The sequence below is a fragment of the Panicum virgatum genome, chromosome 5K, assembly GCF_016808335.1.
Source record: "Panicum virgatum strain AP13 chromosome 5K, P.virgatum_v5, whole genome shotgun sequence".
In the NCBI taxonomy this organism is placed as follows: Eukaryota; Viridiplantae; Streptophyta; class Magnoliopsida; order Poales; family Poaceae; genus Panicum; species Panicum virgatum.
In genome coordinates, this window is record NC_053140.1 from 58,184,932 (window position 1) to 58,207,693 (window position 22,762).

The window sequence follows — 22,762 nt, forward strand, 5'->3', positions numbered from 1 at the left end:
TTTTTCAACTGCATTTAATGCTTCATGCATGTGTGTCCGAACATTCGATGTGACGAGTACTGTAGAAATTTTTTTTGGGAAATAGTTCATGCAAGAACATGAACAGCTCAAATAAATGATTGTTATGTACTCATGTATGAGTTAATCATGAGTCGTGAATTGATGAGGGCATGAGGCGATTGATCTCTCTGCTGGGTTCAGATAATCAGAATGTTGTACGAAATTTAAAGGCAACCAAATCTAAGCAAACATTGTACCATTAACCTTAGAACATAACACGCATCTTGCCAGAACATGGAAATCCTTTATAGCATCAAAGGAAAATAAATAAATACAACATAGCCATGAGCTTCGAACGGAAGAATAGATCATTGTATCTGTATGCTCAGACAATTAATAATCACATGTTCTACAAATTGACAGTTTCTGACAGGAGGAACTGATAAACGAAAGAAACAACATGAGACTTTACACTGTAGTAAGCAAACCTATTGAATCAAATACAACAGCAGTAGTGCCAAAATTTGCTAGCAACTCAATGAAAGCTTAAAAGAAGAAAAGGGGATTTTGAAGGTCCAAGACCTCTCTGCCTGCTTCTGATAACTCAAACAGACGCTGTTAGCTCCTATAGTCCCAGGACTGTACCCTTCTTTATGTATAATAATGTTCACAAAGGAATAATGTTATGAAAATATTGTCTATCCTATAGTCAGAAATGGTGTCCTTAGAGAACAGGAATACTCAGACATGGGCCTTCAGACTTCTAGAAACCCTAGATCTGGAGACACTTCTCCTTCGGTCAGTGAAAAACATGGAGATTACTAATAAGAACACCACAATTGATACTGCCCAGACAGCAATTATCCACATCCTGGAAGATCTGGCCAGTCTCCTTGATCTATGTACAGGTGATATGGTGGCTGCAGCACTTTCAACTGTCTTTTCCCTTGCCACGTCCAAGGGCACAAATTTTCCTCTATTTCTATTTCTGGATGACTCATGTGCAAGTCTCTCAATTTTGTTAGAAGAGGTGCTATGGATGCTGTCCAGTCGGGGGCAATTTCGGCGCTTATGGTGCAGGTATAGGGCTTTATTCAAAGCCCTGGCACATTCAATGCTCAGGAGATCCCTTTCCCGTGCATCTAGACCTTCTTGCATGATGGTAGCTGGATCAGGTGGTTCAGGAAACTTGGCCCAGCTTGTATTTACCACATCAGCATTTTTCCAATCAGCCTTGTCAAAGCTCCAATTACCAACTCCAAATCTCAACCCGTAATGGAAAACCTTATATTTAGCTCCAGGAAGTGGAACATAACCTGGATATATCATTATGTCCCTCCTAATGATGTGGCGCAGGTTAATCTGCAAATAAATAATGAAGAGGTCAACTCACGAGATAACAATGAGTAATGAACGGATGAAATAAAACTTCTATTTTCTTGAAACAAGTCCGTGCTAAATGATGCCACCCACACTAATCCTTTTTCTAGAAACTGTTCATACTACCTTTCTAGGAGTGTCTGAGTGGAGCTTGTGATCCTTGCATCAACATATTAAAAAAATATATAAAAATAAAAAACTGCACATACCTCAGCTGCTGCAAATGAGTAGCCATACATCTCACTAATCCAGCCAGATGCATATATGTCACCAGTAATGTTTGTTGCATAATGAGCTTTGTCTGCACGAACCTCCTCTGATTTGTGCAGCCAAAGTATAGCAAAACGGCGGAGATCATCTATATGAATGATTATGACACCACCAACCTTGTCACATGCAGAGGGATTGCGAGTGTGTATCTTTGCAAGTATGTTATCACACCCAATGAGGTATCTGATACACATCAAAGGGTAACATTACTACATGGACAACACATGCTTTAAGTCAACTATAGCAGCAGCAGCACAACAACAAAAATTACAGCATGGCCAAGCACAGGCTACTTTCATGGCACAATAAAGTCTTACTCATAGGGAGTAGAAACAGGATGTCCGAGTTTTGCGCCATATTCCCATGGGGTGATGGGGCCTCTCATGATCATGTCAGCATCTAAGATAACAATGAACTCAGCATCAGTCTGCACATGGCTGAGCCAATGGAGAACTGCTGCAGGTTTGTTAATTGCAGGGTACCTAGCAAAAGAACTATGTGAGCAGGTTCTCTTGAACAGTTCAGACACTAAGTTAAACTCAGAGGTTATACCAGTCCCCTGTCAATGGATGTTGGCTCATAGATGGAACATAATGTGTTGGAGCAAGGTCATGGCCTTTATAGTTCTTCAAGTCCTCATCTGTACAGCTCAATAAGCGCATAATGTTACCAGGCTGTCCACTTAAACGAAAGCTGTGCATGAGGCCAACAGTTTGCCAGTCAAAATATGATGAGCATTCAGTGGAGAAAAGGGTGTGTATCTTTGGATATTCACTGTTTGTCTTGGATAATGCAACATGTTGCGCAGTAATTGTGCTGTCAACCTTTTGGCCTTTCCAATACTTTGGCATTGTAAGCTCTGAAAACCTTCTGCTTTTAAGGAAACTTAGGTATTTTGACCACTGTGCTTTCGGGCACCCAACAGATGCATGATGCAACAAGAGCCCTTCATTCAAGGTATTGATGCATTCTATGCTTAGAAATAAGCCCCGTTTTACATTTGGGTCGGATTCCATCATTTCGACCTATAAATTTTAGCAAAATTAATAAATCATCTAGCTATAAATGAGCAGGGCCTAAAAATAATCAGAAAGATTGTTTACCTCTCTAGGAAAAGGAGGTGGAGGGAATAAGCGGTTGCAATCATAAACTATTACATCCTCATGGTGTTCTAATTTACTGAATGACCAGTTTCCAACTTTAAATGGCAAACCATAATGCAAGATAAGTGGTTCAATGCCAGGTCTTGGAATATAACCTAGGTAGATCATTATGTCATCATTTATCTTGTGCCGTAGACCTACCTGTTCACGAGGACCAGATATGAAGCTATACGGAAGTTTGCAATCCATAGTGCGAAACTTTGTCAAAGACACATATGAGACTGGATTCAACTTACTTCTGCAGCACCAATTGCATACCCATACATCTCACTGATCCAACCCGTGCCATATATATCACCAGTAATATTGGTTGACCAGTGGGACTTGTCCTGCCTCACTTCTTCAGTTTTTGAAAGCCACAGACGTGCTAGAGCTCTTAAGTCATCAATATGCATGGCGAGAATTCCCCCAACTTTATCAAAAAATTCTGGATGAGCAGTGTGAAGCTGTGCTAGGATGTTATCACAGCCCTTCAAATATCTAGTTAAGAGAAATAAAGATTGAAACCACTAAAGGTTCAGTATAAATCAGACATTATAATAGTGTACTATCAAGCCTAGGACTGGCAACCAAAAGGTAGTGTTGGGACATAAAATACATATCTAATTGTATTTCTCTGATTAGAAATGAAGCAGCAAACAGACATCCTCCTTGACATACTACAACCTTATACAGTGAATTTTCCTGATGTTCTACCAGGAAAATGGAATGTCAGTTAGCAAGTTACTATTCCAATCATAAGTAAAATCCTAGTGAAGGGATGAGTGTTAAATGTCTAGAATATTGACGCAAAAGAATAATTAGGTGATTTGTTGAAGTTTCATCCTTCCAATTAAGACCGTATCAGCACAGAAAGGAGAAAGACAGAATTAATAGCCAAGCGAGTAAAAAATCATACCCATAATAAGCAGCAAACGGCTTGCCTTTCTCTGCTCCAAGTTCCCAGGGAATAATGGGTCCTCGAACAATCTGGTCAGCATCTAAGATTACAACCCAATCAACATTGTCTGCCTCTGGACTATTCTTTAACCAATGCACCACCCCTGCAGGCTTATTGATGGCTGGGTACCTTCACATGAAAAATGGCATGATGCCCAATGAGCTCATTTTCATTTCAAACAAGGAATCTTAACTTGAAATATAGCAATCCCAACCTCTTCAATAGGTGTATCTTTGGGATTGCTCGTTCCAGTTGACTACTCAGCATTTTATTCTATGACAATCAGTCTATCGCAAACTCCTACCAAATATACTGCTGCAGCCTAAACCTATGAATATGACTCCACGTACTTTTACATAATGCTGGAGTTTCACAGATCATTTGGCAACCCATCTAATTACTACCAGCAGACTATACCATAAAACAGGGATACGTTCTCAGAAATGCTTCCAAACAGCCACCCAGAGACGCTCATTCCATTTTGAAGCACCACAACAAACTACTCGAGCAGAAATGCCTCTCCAAACTTGCGAAAGAGGCAAATCATTATTGCCAGTACTATTTAGCTCTTACAGTTTGGCTGAACGAAAAAAGTAGTGGTTATGTATGTGACGGCGAGCGTTACCAGTCGCCGGTGCGTGGGTGGCGGCTGTAGGAGGGGACCTGGAGGGTGTGGCCGATGCGGAGGCCGCGGTAGGAGGGGAGCTGGTCCTCCGCGCAGCTGAGGAGGCGGGTGACGCCTCCGGGCTGCCCTGCCTTGCGGAGGCTGTGGAGGAGCCCCACCGCCTGCCAGTCGAAGTAGTCGCCGCATTCCACCGAGAATAGCGTGTGCAGCCGCCGCCCCTCCCCCACCGCCGCCGCCGCCGATGCCCAGGCCGGACACAGCAGCAGGAGCGCTGCTGCCACCGCGCCGGCGATCGCCACCGCCATTGATGGTGGTGTGGCGGATCTCGCGCGCTCGCCACCCGGACGGATCCCGCCTTTGGGCTGACCCCCGCTCTCTCCCATGAGCTTTTGGTTTGTTGTCCGTTTGTGCGTCGCGGGTTTCAGCAAGCACGCCAAGTAGTCTTGTTGGCGTAAAGCTACTAGCCGTGCTGTGTTTACTTGATGCAATACGGTAAACTATGATCTCAAATTAAACCTGCTACTAGTTGTAAAAAAATGCTATAAACCATGCAGACTGTATAAGTGTATAATTTGCGTCTCGTTGCTAGGCGAGGCAAGAATCAGAGAACTGGAGGAACAGATAATTCAACTCCAAAAGTTGCAGTTCGTTATACTAGCTATCACCGGCGGAGCTACATGTCGACAAACATGGGCTGTGCCCCCCTGCCCCCAAATGAAATCACATAGCATCATTTCAAGTTTAATTAGTTTAGTGATTTTCCTTCTTGGTTAGAGTATTCAGAGAGCAACCACCGAGCATATTGTCTTCTTTGCTTCATTTCCAGTAAGAATATAAAGAGAAGAAGCGGTTTTAATGTCTTTGCAGTACAAGATTTTGGAACACTTGAATGATAGTGTCGGTGCCCTGACCCGGCGGTCCGGACCCAACCAATGATGATGATGCGTGCTCCTTGTCCCAGATGTTGATGCAAGAGGCAATACAGTAACACACGGATTTATCCTGGTTCCGACCGTGGGGCCGTACGTCAAAGGGGTGTGCGAGAGCACTGTACTATCTTGCACCGGAGGTGTCTGTAGTAGGGGGTACAGGCGAGGCGAGAGAGGGAGAGAAGCTCCCAAGTCTCTGCTAGAGAATGAGTTGATTGAGGCGAGTGCCAAAATCGGGTTTCAGATGAGCGTGTGTGCTATGCTAGTAGTACGAAAACGTTGTGTCCTACCGAATGGGCCGACCGCAACCCCCTTAAAGGAAGCCGCCTCCTCCTTTTATAGACACAAGGAGGGACGGTGTACATGCGCAGTGGATCGTGGAAGTCGTCGTCTTTTCCCCGAATCGCGGGGGTGCAGTGGTCGAGCACTGTGGGAAGTACACTGTGGGCATGGCGTCGGGCGTGGCAGTCATCCTGGGCATCGTCCTCGGCCTTGCGGAGATCGCGCCGGCGTCCTGACAGCCCCAGCAGGCGGCGTGGTCGTCGCTGTAGGGTGTACCGTCTTCCAGGTGTGGCGTGGCGGCGTTCCGTGGGCCCTGTAGGCCAGGGTCTTGCGTGTATATGTGCGCCAGCGGTAGTGGGGCACGTGGCGGTCCCGGGCCCCCCTGGGTGGAGTGCTAGCGCGTGCGCTAAGGGGGGCCGGGAGTCACGTGGAGGTCCCGGACCCCTCGAGGGGGGAGGTCCGGGCCTCCGGCTGCTAGTGCTGAGCATCCCTCCTTGGGGGGCACGTGGCGACGCCGGATCCCTTCCCGAGCAGGGGACGGGTCCGGGGCCGTTAGTGTGGTGAGGTGGAGTCCGGACAGCAGGAGTTGGCAGAATAGTAACGGGAGCTGTGCCAAGCACGTCTCGTACCGCGTCGCAAGTTCCCACAGTGTTGCCACAGCGTCCGGGATGGCGGAGCAGTGACCGGAGTTGGCGAACGGGACTCCGGTCACAGCCACTGTGGAGAATGGCGGCCTGACGCCGTCTGACCTGGGCGCTGTGGAGGAGTGGTTGGCATTTAATGCCTCCGTACGACGGGCGGGTGGGCGGAAGGGCCGTTTGTCCTTTTCGTCGAGGGGTGGCCTCGAGCGAGACGGAGACGATTCGCCCCGCTCGAGAGTAGGTTCGCTACCCTCGAGCGAGGCGGAGACGATTCGCCTCCCCGAGGGTAGGCTCGCTACCCTCGAGCGAGGCGGAGACGCGGGGCGCGGTCGAGGGTCTCGATGGGAGCCCTCGAGCGAGACGAAGATCACCCCGCGGGTCCGATGGGGGTACGGATGGGCCGCGTGCTGGGCTTTTTTGAGTCCTTTCCTTTCTTCCAGATTGGAAGGAGGCCGTAGGCCTTCGTGGGCTCAGTTGCCTAATATGTATTTGCGTTTTTAGGGTGATTTTAGTACCCCGATTAGGGTGACCCTAATCGTGGTCCCCGACAGATAGATTGCTTCGGTTGCTTCTCACTCTATTAGTTTCAACAAGGAGCATTGAGTGTGCTTTTTCTACCTTAAAGATCATCAAAATAGGACTGCACGATATGATGAAAGACGAATTTCTTTACAACAGCTTGCTAGCATATATGTTTATAAGTTAAGCAAAATGCCCCCCCCCCCCCCCACGGCTCATTTCTAGCTCCGTCACTGCTAGGTATCTTGTGCTTAGCGTCATGAGAGGCAACGTTCTCCTTCGGCATCACTGACCACAAAAAATCAGATCATGACAATAAACGTAGAACGTTGACGGATCACGCTTAGCAGTTAGCAACCAGTCATCAGATTGAGCTAAGCCTTCAACATCTTATTGACCCTATCAAGCTAAGCAAGTCTTCAGATTGCGCTAAATCTTCGACATCCTATCAACGTAACATGCCGTACATCGTTTTCCGTAGAAGATATCCTTTTAAAGTTCAGGAGACATTGAAAAGAATGAGATCTGGTATTGATCGTCAGAGTTATATCGAGCAAATGACAGAAAGAGTCCACAAGATAAGGATTTATACAAAGCAGTCAATCTCATTCATTTTAAAGAGGGTAATATCAAGATTAACTATTAATTAGGATAAACTGAATTTTTCAAAACTATCGCTCTAGGTAATTCAGATATGTCACATTTCCACTGTGAAAGCAGCTAGAATTTCAGAATCATGATAACTGACGTCAGCAGCTTCGGCGGTGATATCTTGCAATACAACTGATATCAGCAACTGTCACTTTTCATGGTTTCCATGGCATTGAGGCATTCAGCGTTCATCAGAAGCAACCGGTCGATGCAGCAGTAACCGAGTACCAGTGATGGCACAATTTAAGTTGAAGAACTAGTCTCTAGGCAAACTAGTCCGCATATAAATTCTGCATGCAACTGTATCACCATCACCTTCACCTTTTTCGCGACATGTAATTCTTTCAGGTTAGATCGGCAAATAAGTTCACAATCTGCAGCCTCTGCAGAATTCTCTTCACTTATACAAATAGTTTTCCTGTGAATGTCACGAGCGTAACATATCGTATGCAATGCAGCATCAGGGTTAGACCGTTAGAGTTCACTGCGAACGTAAGTTGTGCAAGGCAAAGATTTGACAATCTTCATATATAGTTTCGAAGATCATCGTAAAGGTTATATAGTATAATCACTGTGCCATGACACAATCTATAATACAGACAATTATCAAAAGTGGAGAGACTACAAATTAAATCCTTCCACCACAGGATCAAGTTAGATCACTATAGCCCTACAGGAGGCGCTATACGGGAACATACCAAAGAACACCATCCTTCCTCACAGGACATGGTCGAAAGATGGGAGCGGCTGTGGCATTTATGCAAATAGGCATCCATCTAGCAACGGGAACTCCATTATTTCACTACTAAGCTCTGGATCATCATACCAGTTATTCTGCAGTCCATGTAGCATCATTGCATCATTGCACTGAAATAAATCAATGCCATTGAGTCCAAGTTGATAGCCGGACAGGTCATCAGGTAGACAAGCCAAATCAGTGCCGCATATAGTACTCGCCTCTTCAGAAATAAGCGAAGGGGCTTGGTTCCTTGCCTGGTCAAAATGACAATCTTTACCGCTGGACAACCCCTCCACACTGGAAAACTTTTGGTCACTGTTAGTTGAAGTAACAACACTGTCACTAAGTTGAGCAGAAACTGAATCAACTGTACACGTCAGTGCCGGTGATAAGGACTTCATACAGCCAAGAAGATCTGGTTTTACATCTGAGAAGTCTCTAAGATCCCCCTCCATACTGCAACTCATCGATACCAACGGTGATGGGGCATATAAATGACCAGGGGTGATTGGGTGCTCTAAGTATGGTTTGGGCAGGCAAGAATAGTCTCCTAACAGGTCGCAGCGCTCATGGTTATGTTTTGGGTACTGCATGAACTGCTTTGGTGGCACACTTCCACTCCAGGACTGACATTCCAAGATCATGGTTTCTGATGGCTTCCTGTCCTGGTTCAGTGGCATTCTTTCAAAAGAGAGCACCCCACCTAAAGGTGAAGCACTGGTGGCATTCTGAGGGTCAATAACATCACTTACTGGGGTTCCACTTTTATCTGGAACCTTCAGGGGCACCACAATCTTCGTGTCCTCCAAATGAGGATCGAGCATGTTGTTCTGAGCTTGGATCTTCTGAGAACTATGCTGAAATCCACTGGCACCATTGCCAGGTTGCTCTTGGAAGGAGTTTCGGAGGTTAAGGTTATCCGATGGTCCCTTGTGACTGAAATCTTGCCTAGCAGCACCCATTATCCTTTCCTCATTCTGCTTTTGCAACCTGCTCAAGTAGAGGCGATATTTCTGCATATAAAAATAAATCTATTTTTAGGACACTCGAGAGTGCAAGCATCAGATGAGGTTAATATTAGAAAACATCTGTCGTGGTGTGCAAACCCACAGCCGGGTGGCGTAATGCACCCGCCTAAACCCAGAGGGTGAGTACTCGGGGGTTAGCCAGGATTAGCCCAATCTCGGTGGAAGAACGCGATGAACACAGCAGATTTAGAGTGGTTCGGGCCGCCGGGGCGTAATACCCTACGTCCACTATGTGTTGTATTGCTTGCGCTCTCAAGAGGTTGAGAGCAGGGTTGCTCGGAGTGAAAACCGACCTTGTGTTGTGAGAGTCTTGGCGTGTCTCCAGCTGAGTCTAGAGAGAGTCTGTAGTGTGCAGCGAGCGCCTCCCTTTTATACCTCAAGGGAGGCGCGTACATGGCCGTTGGGTCCCCGACAGGTGGGCCCAACGATGTAGTATAAAATAATATACTGTTCAGACATTATGGCATTGCAGGCGACGGAGATCTCATTCCTGGATTTACTTGATCTGCTCGTGGGAATCTTCCGTCCGGCATAGCCATGCCCCGTCTTGTCGAAACGGCACCAGGGTGTAGCTTGCGGCGTTGCCTGCAGCGTAGCTGAACGGGCTGTGTAGCTTGCGGCGTATGCGGTATGATAAAAGGTGCCGTGCCGTCGTATCCATTTAATGCGGCAGACGGACTCTGCGCGGATGCGGCGCATGCGATTGCACTGTGTACCTCGATAATATGCGGTCTACAGTGAGGCCTGACAAAGGCTGTCCCGCGTGCCGCGGCGGCAGAGCACGCCTCAACCACCCGCATTGAATGCGGTGGGTGGGCGAGTCTTCCAGCGGAAGACTCGCGCCCGCGTCTGCGCATGCGGGACACATGGCGCCCCCGGACCCCGCCCCGGCGATATGTTGGTTCTACGCGCGTGGGAGGTCCAGATGGACACCCTCGGCTGTTGGCGCGGAGCTTCCCCTCCTCAGAGACACGTGGCGTCACGGGACCCGTCCCAGAGCGGGAAGCGGGTCCGGGGCCGTTGGCTGGTGAGGTAAGTGCCTGACCCGTGGGGCCCGGCTGCTCCGCCCCTTATGGCGTAGTTACGGATGACTACGCGAGTCCTCTCTTGCTGCAGTAGGAGTGGGTATCCCTGCTACAGGGTACCGACAGTGGCCCCCGGGCCCATCTCGGGAGAGGCGACGAATCCACAGGTGGGGCCACTACTGCGATTTGGCTCTACATAACTTGAAGTCTCCAGCGTTAGACTGTGCACGCTGCAGGAGTCTTGTCCGGCTTTGACCATCCATTGGGTTTTTCGCTGTCTCATCACATCGCAACAGCTTACTGACTCGTAGCCCCTATGCACAGTGGTACACCTAGTCACGCGAGCGACGCTCGGCGTTGTTGCGGCCGGAGTAAACGGGATTTTTTTCCACCAGCGCAGTTCCCGAAAAGCTTGGTCATGCCAACGCTTTGTGCGCGCACATCAGCTGAGCTTCCGCCTCGCTTTGCGCGCGGGCGACGGTTCAGATCCTGCCTTTTCACACCTTTGTTTGTTACCCGCCCTCCCTGACAGGCGGGCCTGGGCCCACTTGTCATGAACTGGGCGGCTAACACCAGGCGTGAGCGTCGCTTGGCTTCCAGCGACGGTTCTGGGGCGCGCCGGATGGGTCAGGCTTCATAAAGGGCCGAACCGCATACCGCGGCTACTTTTTCGCATTCGCCTTCTTCCTTCCAAACATTTGCGCCCCTTTGCCTTCGAGCCTCCTCGCCCCTTGCTCTTCCGCGCAGATTGTTCCTCGCCTCCATAGCAAGATGACGTCCCTCGTTTGTCCCCGTCGTTTCCAAACCGAGGAGGAACTGAACACGGTGCGCCGCCTGCTTGGGTGGAGTCCGCAGGAGACTGCCTGGGGGATTCGAGCAGGCTTGGTTCCCTTCAACGATCTGTGCGCCGGGGAATTTGTGCTGTTTATTTCGCACATTTCCACCGGCTTTGGGCTGCCGATCACTTCGTTCTTTCTGCTGCTGCTGGAGGATTTCGGCCTCCAACTCCAGCATCTCATGCCCCACTCCATCCTCCTGACGTCAATCTTCGTCCACTTATGCGAGATGTTCGTGGGGGTGCGGCCCTGCGTCATTCTCTTCCGCCACTTTTTCGTCCTGGTGAAGTCCGGGAAGGGCAAGGATGAAGTGGGGGCGTACTAATTCCAAACGAGGAGCGATTTGTGGACGCCCTACATCCCCGGGCTTACTGGCGGGAAGTGGGAGGATTGGCGCAAGGAGTGCCTAATCGCCACCGCCAAAGCCAACGAGCGCCTCATCATGCCGATCGGGGGACCCGCCTCCGACCGTCAGTCCTGGAGGGCCAAGCCGTCCCTGCCGTCGGAGTTTGACTCCGTGCTGAGCAAGATCAGGGTGCTGGCGGAGAGCGGCCTCACCTCGCTGCACGTGCTCGGGGACTTCCTGAAGCGCCGGATCGCCCCTCTGAAGCAGCGGCCGCGTCCTGCCTGGAACTTCACCGGGCCCTAAGACTGCAGCTGGACCCACCGCGGGGAGTACAGAGATCTGACCCAGGAAGCCCTGGAGGTCCTGGTGCGGGCGGTGATGGGGGAGATCTTCATCCCGGAGCACCTGATCCTTCCTTAGGGTGTCGTTCCTCTCTGCGAGGACTCACGCCTGAGGACTGCGGTGCTGGCCATTCTGCCGACCCTCGACGACGGTGGGCTAGTAGCGCGCCAAACTGGAGGCGACCCGGACCGTGGGATCCGGATCCCTAGTGCGTCCAGGGAACAGGCCGTGCCGAGCGCTGCGGGGTCTGGCCCTTCTGCCAAGGACAAGCAGGCCGTGGCTGGTAGCTCCGCCACGAGCGGTCCCAGCCAGGCCCGGAGCAGCTCCGGCGCATCGCCGGAGGAAGCGAGCCGGCGCAGGTTGCACTGCAGCGACGGGACCCCAGTTATGGAGCCTGCCGCAAAGCGTCAGAGGACCACTGAGGACGCGGGCCAGGGTAGCTCCCGAGCCCCCGGCTCTCGCGGGACCCCTGGAGTAGCCGCGTCGCCACCACCACCGCCGGGAGGTGCCTCCCCCGGCAGCAACAGCAGCCACGAGGTGCGCCTCCGCTGCCGCCACGGCAGCCACCACCACCGCCGGGAGGTGCCTCTCCTCGGGAGCAGCAGTAGTAGCAGACACGAGGTGCGCCTCCGCCGCCACCAGGGCAGCAGCAGCCTCCACCACCACCGCCGCCACCAGGGCAGCAGCAGTAGCCTCCACCACCACCGCCACCACCAGGGCAGCAGCAGCAGCGGCAGCGGCAGCAGCCACGAGGTGCACCTCCACCGCCGCCACGACAGCAACAGCAGCAGCAGCAGTCGCCCAGCCTCCGTGGACGCTGGAGACCCGGCGCTTCGGGGTAAGTGTTCTTCCGTTCACTCCCCTTATTCCCGGTGCTTCGCTTTTTGCGGAAGGACTTCTTCTCTTTGTTTGCCAGGGCCTCTCGCCCAGGCAGCTCTTCCACTGCCGCTGGCTCGTCAGCGGGGGTCCAGGCGACCGGTGCCTCGGCGGCAACGGCGGCAGCGACGGCGGATGTGGGGGGCTCGGGTGCGGCGACCTCCGCTAACCCGATGGCACCCAACGCGGCGGCGGCGGATGCGCCAGTGCCAGGCGCGGCAACGCCCGACACGATGGCCCCCGAGGCCCCAGCTACGGCGGCAGTCGCGCCGACACCGGGCTTGGCGACGGTGAGCACAGCGGCAGTGGGCGCGGCAACGGTGAGCACCTCGGTACCCGAGGTCCCGACGTCTGTGCCGGACATCCCCTCCCCCAGCTCCCAACCTGCCGCAGAGGAAGAGCTGGAGGTGGTCTCTGGTAGGCGGCTTTTGCAGGGTCCCCCAGAGGAGGATGCGGTTCCCCTCCCCCAGGTGCTGGTCCGGGTCCGGCGGACGATAGAAGTGGCGACCTCTACCGCCGAGGCCGCATTTCGGCGGGAGTGGGCAGCTCTAGAGAGCGAGCGTTAGCGCCTCGACGACTGGCATATGCGTCTGGAGGAGCGCACGAAGGCCGAAGCCTCCCGTGCCGCCGCCGCCCGGTCTGAGCTTGAGGCCGACCTTGAGTCCTACAGGAAAGGGCTCCGGAATGTGTTCGACCGGGAGTTCGCGGCGTCGAGACGGGAAAAAGCCCTGGCGCTGCGGGCGGAAGCTATTGCCAAGGAGGAGCCCAGCCTCGCGGCCCAGCGATCGGAGTTCGAGTCTCGCAGCCACGGACTCGAGGTCCGCAAGCTGGAGCTCGACAAACTCTCCGAGTCCCTGCATCAATGGTGCCAAGAGCTGCAGGAGACCGCCAGCCAGCAGGCTGTTGCCGAGATAGAGCTCGAGGGGGAGAGGAAGTCCCTTGCCTGACGGAAATCCCTCACCACCAGCATGGAGCAGGCCCTTGCGCGCCAGCGCGAGAGTCTTAAGACCCTGAAGGAATCAGCGGCGCGGAAGGAGGCCTCGCTCCAGGAGAAGGCCCGCCAGCTGGAGGCGGTTCAGGCGGCACTGGATGCCCAGGTGCAGGAGGCGGTCCAGGAGGCGGTCCGGAAGCTGCAGGAGGACCAGCGCATGGGGGCCCAACGAATCATCGACTGGGCGAGCGAAGCAAGCTCAGCTCTGGTGCCACTTGGGATGAGTCCAATCCAAGTGGCGGAGCCGCCAGCTTCAATTGCTGACGCCCTCCTAGTGCTGAACTCTGCTTCCGATAGACTCTGGCGCCTGGAGCCGATCCTTGATGGCCACCTCGAAGCCGAGGGCCGCGAGCTGTGCCGGATGGTGGCGGAGTACATTTTGACCTGCCTCCGGAGCCACGACCCTGCCATCTTGCTAGCCCCCGTCGTCGATGGTCCAGTGGCGGAGGCGGAGGCCTCCGCTCGGGAAAGCGTGCGGGATGTCGTCGACTTCGTAGCTGCTTATTTCAAGCGGGAGCCTGCAGATTCCTGAGCTGGACCATCACAGCAGGCGAACTTTTGTTTTTTATGTTATGTAAAAACTTTGTACTTGTTGAAATTTTAATAGAAGAAAATTTCGAGTTAGCTGTTTGTCAGTTGCTCTGGTTTGCGGTATGCAGCACCCCGGCACCCTGGCCCCCTGGTAGATAGGTTCAGTTGTTAAAACCTATCTGTCATCGGAGCCGAATAAGACGCTCCGGACCCCCGTATGAGGTTGAGCAAGTGTTCTTGGGCATAGGTGTAGCATAAATTGCAAGTCGAACGAGCGACTTATTCCTTGTATAGCAGAAAAAGCTACAGAGAGGAAAATCAAACTCGCTGGGATGGTAGTAATGATACTGCAACTTAGCTGTTTGACGCATGCAGAATCGATCCTTGGTGTCTGGCTCAAAGCGAATGCTCCGGGCCCCCTGGGAGACAGGCATGACAAAGGCTGTCCCGCGTGCCGCGGCGGTAGAGCACGCCTCAACCACCCGCATTGAATGCTGTGGGTGGGCGAGTCTTCCAGCGGAAGACTCGCGCCCGCGTCTGCGCCTGCAGGACACGTGGCGCCTCCGGACCCCGCCCCGGCGGTATGTTGGTTCTACGCGTGTGGGAGGTCCGGATGGACGCGTGGAGGTCTCGGACCCGTCCCAGAGCAGGAAGCGGGTCCGAGGCCGTTGACCCGGTGAGGTAAGTGTCTGACCCGTGGGGCCCGGCTGCTCCGCCCCTTATGACGTAGTTACGGATGACTACGCGAGTCCTGCATTGCTGCAGTAGGAGTGAGTATCCCTGCTACAGGGTACCAACAACATCGATAAATTCTAAGGCTTATAAGGATGTAAAACTTGAATTCTAAGTATTGACTTACAAGGTTATTTCAAACTTTGTTTGGCCTTTAAATGAAATCTCGAAAGTCTTTATATTTCAGGCTTTAAGGATGAACATACAAATTGTTTGTAACAAAAGGCTTCATCGATTGCATTGCACGTTGAGGATGCAAGAATGTTGCAAAGAAGTTTTCAGAGAAAGCTGCTAGATTAATAAGTTACAAGAGTTAGCCCATGAATTACACAATCGGAGCTTTTCCATGAAGATTACTAGGTAAGAGTACGCCGTGTCAGAGCTCGTCAACAATCAGCATAGGATCCAGTTTTCTAGGAAAGAGAACATAAAAAAAATGTTACTGTTTGAATATGATATCTGTCGTACCTGAAGATGGCTGGCTACATTCTCCCTTGTCAGGCCAGGGACATTCATTAGGTCCAGTATTTTCTTTGGCCCAACTTCTGCAAGACAGCAATAATTGCAATTTCAAATTGGCATCATGCAAAATTTATAAATTTAGGAAGGTGCAAATTTATCATCTTTTTAGAGGACTCACTGTCAAATCCAATTTGGTTCACCGCATTAACGAACTTCTGATGAAGATCAACAGACCAGACAACTCTAGCCTTCTTAACAGTAGCACCATCACTCGAGTCCTGATCTATGTGGTCCTTATCGACATCTTTTCTCTTCCTCATGGTATCAGATTCAGCTCTCATAAATAGGCCCCTCTCTTCCAATCCTTCACAACCATTTCTAAATATTTGGAGATCGTCACAGCTGTCATTACCTTCGATCTCTTTCACCTCATGCATTTTCTTCCTATACACGTGTTGCCAGATGTTCCTAAGTTCCTTCATTCGAACAGGCTTGAGGAGATAGTCACAAGCACCATGCTGGACACCTTTCATCACCCTACTTGTTTCTCCATCGATGGACATCACTGTGAAAACAGATTGGAGCAATTTGGTATTTTGAGAATAGATATTCAAACAAGTAGAACATGTTGTGATATTTATATGTGCTCTGAAACTTGCAGTGGTGTTGAATACTGACTTATAACAGGAAGATCCATCTCGAGTCCAATGTGCTCGAGGAGCCTGAAACCATCCATATCAGGCATGTTGACATCACTTATTACGATGTCAAACTTGTTTCTCCTCTCCCGGAGAATTTGGAGAGCAACACTGGCTAGACCGCATGTGGTGACTGCAGGGAAATAACTTCTTTAGTCTCGGTACAGGATGATTCTTGATTATAAATCATAAATATGGATGCATGCATGCACTATGATTTCGTTTCGGTTGAAAGTGCGATAGACAGTACTGGATTATTAATAGAAATAAAGCTTGTAAAAAAACAGATCATTCAATACTAATGATAAGTGATAACCGATGATAGGTCTGCCAAACAGACTAAATTTTTTTTGTCCAAATGAAACAAAATTGTCCGTGAAAACCAAATATGCTACGCTTGTTGGGTAAGTTACCGAAAATTTACTTCTTCCCCAAAGCCAATTTGGTGCCATAAAAATATAGCAAATAAACAGTCTGCACCCTGCAGCACTGTAAAGTAAGAAGATAAGGCACGAAACATATTTCTAAATTCTAGTGCTTAAATTACACGCAGGTGGAACTTACACATGCCATCGATCTAAAACAGTGACGAAATAAAGATAGCTTCATAGTGAAGCAGGTTTAAAATGCCTCTGTTGCTCCATGTTTAACCACAAGAAAGGAAGAATCTAATGGATTAGGCCGATACTCATAAAGTTGGTGCCACACGATTTGAGAAACTATATCCAAGGCAGAAATACCTCCTGTCTGAGCAATCACGATTACTCCACGTGTACTACTAGCATACGAGCAAAAACAAGCAGATAAAAGAGACCCAAAAGTGGGAAAACTGATGTGTCATATATCTGTATAAGGAAACTCACGCAATAACCTAAGCAACCAATCACCTTAATGAAGAACCTTTATCCCCTCCTGAACCTGAACCAACAAGAACTTGGCGAAAGGAGACTAGTACTTATCGGAACGTACTCACAGCACAAGCGCGGGATGTCACAGATCATTCACGGCGTAATTTCAACGAACACTAAGCGTGGGTGCGTGAGCGGAGCACGTGATCTCCCACCCTTCCTGTTCCCAATCCGACTCATCCATCAGGGTGAAGAACCAGGGAGCTAGTAAAGCAGAGATTCCAACCTTCGTAGGAACACTTCCTGAGCATCTTCTCGAGGATCTTGAGCCAGGTCGGGTCGTCGTCCACGACGAGGACGCGCAGCCCGTAGGGGAACCCGGTGGCGTCGGCCAGGGCCATAGCACCGCCTACGCCTAGGCCACCTCCGCCTCCGGCCGCCTGCTCTCGCGGCAGTGGTGGGGTGAAGTGGGGAGTGGGGGAGCAAGAAGGCAGGGGAGGCCGGGGGGAGCTTTAAAAAGCGGTTAAAAAGGGCGCCGCGGGGAAGTGGAAGCGGAAGCGGAGGAGGCCGCCGATAAATATTGGCGCCCGTTTGTTAACTAACTTTATTCCCTTCCTCCACTGTGCCTGCCCGCCGAGACGGTACGCGTCCCTGTCTCCCTGCCTCGCGTCGTCGGCAGGCAAGTGAGTCGCCACCGGTCTTGATCGAGTGGAATATGAACTAGCAAGTGCCAGGCTTCACTTTCTTTTCCTGGGTGGGAAAAATGGTTACTTATTTTCCCTAAAACAATGGTTACTTATGCATAATGCATGTAGCTATATATGTCTTGTTTTTCTTTCCACTCAATAAGGCAGATAGAGTTCAGGAGAAATACTTATGATTGCGGTCGTTAATCTAGAAGATTCACCCCTCATATAATTGGGCAAGGAATAACGATATTATTGTGAAAGGGCTATGAGAGCCTCGGTGGGACCTCATATATTTTGGATTTGACTTTATGTGGAAGCGAATATTCTAAAATTTGATGGCGTTGTACTTTTAGTGGTAAACGACGTTCTCATCGACAGCGAGACGTGTGTGGTGACTTCGTTAATCTCGAGAATTTGCTAGCTCGGTCTTCAAAGATGCTTATATGGGTAGGGTTTGTCTTCGTGCATTCATAGGGGTGAGTGTCTGAATTGTATTGTGTAATTTAAAAAATATATATTATTGTTGCAGTCACGAAAAATATAGCAACAACTATATTATCCAACATAAGCATTATTAACACATAATTTATGATGGATACAGTGAAACAAATTTAGTATTGTAAATGTTATTATGTTTTTCTATAAATTTGATCAAAGTTTGTCATCTAATACGATATGTAAATAAAAGCAGAGGAGCATATTCCTTGTTTTTCTTTCCACTCAATAAGGCAGATAGAGTTCAGGATAAATACTTATGTTTGATTGTTTGAAGTGGTTGATTTAGAAGATTCGCCCCTCGTCTAATTGGGCAACCAATAACGATATTATTGCTGCGATCACGATATGTATTGTAGGATTATCCAGAGATCTTAGTTTTGTAGAAATACATACGTATACGCTCCAACTCCAACTATTGTTACCCAGTTTGTATCAGTACTTTACACCTACTAGTTGCGCTAAAATCTAACACATGTACCGTGACTAGTCGTGATTCGTACATGTAGCAAACACTGACGGAAAGATACTCTCTAGTGGGGCGTGAAACTTTGAGATTTCAGGTCAAAGCTTGCGCCTTTGAGCAAAGCACAGGTGCTATTCCGTTTGTTTTCATCTCTTCCTGCCCCCCTCGACCTCGATGCGTCCATGTCCATCATCCTCCTCCTCCCCCTGGCCTGCCTGGTGGTGCCTGCCAGTCTTGTCAGGCGCGAGATGAGAATTTTCCCCGACAAGCGAAACCTGTCGGTCGGATCGTGGCCACCAGCGGCAAGCCGGCACCACCCCGAATCACGCCTCCATTTGGTAACCTGGAAAGGCCGCGCCGCTCACATCCGACGAGCACGAACTGCTGTGTGCTAGTCCATATACCCGGCTGCAACTTGAAGTATTTTTGAGAAAATTTGACACCATTAGATTCGTCGCAACTTGAAGTATTTTTAGGACATTTTTTGAAAATTTTTCATTTTTTTGAATTCAAATTCAAATTTTGAATTTGGACCGATTTCATACCAGACCAAACCGGAACCAGACCGGTTACCGACGGTTCGGTTAACCCTGTTGCTGATCGCGTCGTGTGGCCAGCGGCCCCCCGGCGCGGCGGAAAAGCTCCGCCCCGGCTGTCAGGCTGTCACCGGCCGGCGCGTGCGCGCGCGACCGAGGATTCCAAGCCCGACGTGGAGCCGTACCCGCCGGAGCCACAGGAATCCGGAAACTTGCGTGGTCTCGTAGGCGCAGACCACTCACGTGTAGACACCGCGCGCGCGCGGCCGGCGACGTGGCTGTTTATCAGTTCCCTCCGCCGGGCCGGCCGGCTGGCCGCCACACACTTGCGCGCGCGTCGTCGCGCCTCCATGTCAAAGCCCCCGCCCGCCCGCGTTTACCAGAGCCCGGAACGGAACGCGACGGCCGGGGCCCCTCGGCCCGGCTCCCACGCCGTTCGGGGAAAGGCAACGGGATCGGAGCACCGCGGCCGGCCGCCGGTACGAACGAACCAGCCATAGCCAGGATCGCGCGGCGAGTGGTGGCCTGGAGCGGCGGCTTTGCGCCAGATGCCCCCCGCGCCGCACAAGCAAAAAGGCGGTGCGCGCTTGCAACGCACGGACCAATGCACAAGAGACAGGGCGGTGATCCCCCGCCCGCATCCGCCACACACGTGCCGCGCCGGCCCCGGCAGCGGCGGTGGTGGTGGGGAGGGGGCTCGGCGATGCTGCCAGCCGCAGACGCGAGGCCCCGCGGCGGGGCCGGGGTGGGGGAGGATTAGGAATTTGAATGTGCTCCATCGCGTGGCCCCGGGCCCCGTGCAGCCGAGCACGAACCAAAAGCTAGGCCGGTGCGCGCCCAACTTGGAAAGGCCGCACCGGGCGCCTAAAATATGTGCGCGGGTGGGCGCAATGATGAGTTTAAGGTCGACCGTAACATATCCCCTCCGGCGGTCGATTTTTTTTTTCATCCATGTGCGTGGGGCCCACGGGGCTTTATCCTCCGCGTTTCTCCTCTCCTTTCCACTGCACACGTTCTTCCCCCCTCCCTCCATCTGAATCTCGTCTGCTCCATGGCGCCCCTTCCTTCTCCTTTTTTCTTTCTGCTCCATGCTTCCGCCAATCCCACTCACCGGGAACGAGGAGGACCAGAGGGCGTCACACCGCCCTCGCTCTCCCCATCGAGCTGCCGGCCGGTCGCGCCCCCTCCCCCGCGCCCGTCCCCTCGGTCTCCGCCGCGCTCGACGACCTCGCTGCAAGGGATGGCATCCCGGCGCGGACCACGAGAGACGCGGTGCGCGCGGCCGTCCTCCCGGCGCGGATCCACCAGCGCCGCCCCTGAGATCCATTTTTTTTCATACAAATTTTTTTTGATGTATTTTTTTTGTTTCTTTCCATTTGATAAATTTATCTCTGTCAAAATTTTTCTCGTAAATTTTTTTTATCTCACCAATTTGTTTCTTGAAATTTTTTCTACCACCAATTTTTCACTTGAAAAATTATTTTGACTCATAAAAAATGTCTGAATTTATTTTTCTCAGAAAACAACAAAAAAATTTATAAATTAAAAAAATAACGGTCGAAAAATCGACCGTACGGGAGCCTCCTGTACGGTTGACCGTAAACTATCAAATACCCCTAAAATATATGTGCGCGGGTGCCCAGTGGGCGACCCATGCGAATGTTCCTTCGTTCCCGCGAGCACTCGCGTCGTCGCCAGAGCCCAAACGAAAGACACCACCCCGTCCCTGCCCGTGTTCGCTCGCAGCAGCTAGCAGCGACGAGTCATTGGGAGAGGCGCGAATCCCATCGCGGCCGGATTCCCTCAGAATTCCGGTGGCAATAATGCGGCCGGGTGGTTGTAATTGGGGGCGTGCTCGGCATCGGCGTCTGATGAGTGTTGCCGGAAAGCTTGAGGGCTTTAAGGCCTCCCCTCCTTTTTCCGGTGGGTTTCGCAGCGCACGGGCGGGCGGGCACGACGAGCTTACTAGTGGGAGAGGCCGCCAATGGCCGCCGGGATTAGTGGAGCGGAGAGGCCACGAAGCGGCGCGGCCCTACAGCCAACACCCCGCCCGGGTGCTTTGCCTTGCTTTGCTTCGTGGCCAATGGGCTCGGGCGCTCGTCAGATTCCTCTCTATCTCATGGCTTGCTCCTGCACCCAATCTTTTTTTTTTCTATCCTGTGAACGCTGTGACGCTCGCTGCTGCTGCGACTGCCTGTGCAGGGGCGCATCCGCCCACCTGAGTTTTGCTGTTCTGCTCGCCGTTTAAAGAAGAAAGATGGAAATTGGTTGGTGGATTCAGATGGGGGATTGATTAGACATGGCAATCTTTTTTCTCTCATGATGATGATAAAATAAAATAGTAACTAATCTGACTGAGATAGATGGATGTCCTTGAGGGGTACAAATGATGCACCTGGTGGTGGCTGCCTTTGCAGGTAGATGAGCCCTGCTGAAATCTACTATCTGCCAATCTTCTCTCCAAAGGGGAAATCTATCTGCTGTCAAGTGGTTGGTGCTACACCTGTTTCTTGGTAAGTTTGGGATGGGAGGGATCTGCTCTTACAGTGAGGTCCAGTGCCTCTGCACCTGCCTCCAATCATAAGGTTCCTTCAGTGACAATTATCGTGTTATTATTCCTTCACTACTCAAAGCAACAGATGAACAGATTCTGCAGTTACCGACAGAGTTGACCCTCCCAGTGAAAGTGTGTCCGTGACTGAAAGGCGGTAACAGCAATAAAGTAGCAGCAAGTGTACGTTTGGTTGGATGGTCTCAGGAGCAGCTCAGCAAGGCAAAGCTTCTTCACTGTTTTTTATGCTGGTAGAGTAGTGACTCAAAAGACTCTGATTGGAACACTACCACTTGAACCCGATGCTATGCTTGCCCTGTCAGTAGTACATACATACAGGAACAAAAGGAAGGAAGCTGGCCACAAGATGTGAGGCCAATGAGGAGCTTAATTATTGGAGGTTTCTGTTCAGATATGCCAATTGAGAGTTCCCATGACAATTGACAAGAGGGAACAGTATCTGATATTCCTTTTTTTCCTTGATGTGGGACTAGGAAAAAAAGCAGTCGAATACCACCCGTTTACAAATGCCATTAGGCCTTAGTAGCATTCTGTAAAGCAGATCTACTAGGGCTAGATGGAAAATTTGTGCTTGTGTTTGGGTGTCTCATCTGAAAGGCATTTTGTTACCACCAATAGCTGCATTTTTGTTTTTAAAAATAGGAACAAGAATAGTACTCGTTGGGGCCTTCACTTTCACATGGGTTGCATTCTCTCTCTGCCTTTTGAAGTGGCGCTGAAATGATTGTTTAAATTATGCAACACTTTGAGCCCTTTTTTGGGCAGTCCTAGTAGGGTAGGCAACTTTGTGTCGCAGTCCGGTGCAGCCCTGAAGGAAGAAATTTTAAAGAAATATATCCTGCTCCAGAATTTGCCAGATTGGTCTAGCCATTTGACTCCTTAGTGCTTGTAGGGCTTAGTTCTCTGCGATCTAAAGGTCAAGCAATGGGGCAAGTAGTCAGGACTGCGGACTGCGTGCCCAAAAATGAGCAGTCAATGGTGCTCGTCTTGCCACACTTAGGCCGTGTTTATATAGAGCGCAAATTTTTTTCGACGGAATCTTACTAATTTGAAGTACTAAATAAAGTCTATTTACAAAAATTTTGCACAGATGAGTTGTAAATCGCGAGACGAATCTAATGATGCTAATTAATCCATAATTATCGGATGG

The 22,762-nt window shown here is 50.7% G+C and overlaps 2 protein-coding genes across 2 annotated transcripts; both read right to left on the reverse strand.

The window, feature by feature from the left end:
• Positions 1-345: 345 nt before the first annotated feature.
• Positions 346-4,789, reverse strand: LOC120708972 (peptidyl serine alpha-galactosyltransferase-like). Its single transcript, XM_039994448.1, has 8 exons — positions 4,379-4,789; positions 3,712-3,882; positions 3,050-3,293; positions 2,754-2,954; positions 2,203-2,675; positions 1,968-2,132; positions 1,590-1,833; positions 346-1,362 (listed from the first exon to the last, which is right to left on the reverse strand). The coding sequence occupies exons 1-8, from the start codon at positions 4,759-4,761 to the stop codon at positions 742-744; spliced, it is 2,502 nt and encodes an 833-aa protein (XP_039850382.1). The 5' UTR covers positions 4,762-4,789; the 3' UTR covers positions 346-741.
• Positions 4,790-7,913: 3,124 nt separating this feature from the next.
• LOC120708973 (two-component response regulator ORR26-like) lies at positions 7,914-17,418 on the reverse strand. The gene is made up of 5 exons (XM_039994449.1): positions 17,141-17,418; positions 15,987-16,139; positions 15,487-15,873; positions 15,315-15,391; positions 7,914-9,152 (listed from the first exon to the last, which is right to left on the reverse strand). The coding sequence occupies exons 1-5, from the start codon at positions 17,253-17,255 to the stop codon at positions 8,157-8,159; spliced, it is 1,728 nt and encodes a 575-aa protein (XP_039850383.1). The 5' UTR covers positions 17,256-17,418; the 3' UTR covers positions 7,914-8,156.
• Between the last annotated feature and the right edge of the window lie 5,344 nt (positions 17,419-22,762).

Excerpts from the sequence above, each read along its gene's own strand:
- LOC120708973 (XM_039994449.1), bottom strand. The coding sequence starts at position 17,255 with ATGGCCCTGGCCGACGCCACCGGGTTCCCCTACGGGCTGCGCGTCCTC. Across the intron at positions 16,140-17,140 it reads CAGGAAGTGTTCCTACGAAG|TCACCACATGCGGTCTAGCC; the intron begins GTTGGAATCTCT and ends ATTTCCCTGCAG. Across the intron at positions 9,153-15,314 it reads ATGTAGCCAGCCATCTTCAG|AAATATCGCCTCTACTTGAG; the intron begins GTACGACAGATA and ends TTTTATATGCAG.
- LOC120708972 (XM_039994448.1), bottom strand. The coding sequence starts at position 4,761 with ATGGGAGAGAGCGGGGGTCAGCCCAAAGGCGGGATCCGTCCGGGTGGC. Across the intron at positions 2,955-3,049 it reads ATGCAATTGGTGCTGCAGAA|GTAGGTCTACGGCACAAGAT; the intron begins GTAAGTTGAATC and ends CCTCGTGAACAG. Across the intron at positions 2,133-2,202 it reads CATCCATTGACAGGGGACTG|GTACCCTGCAATTAACAAAC; the intron begins GTATAACCTCTG and ends TTCTTTTGCTAG.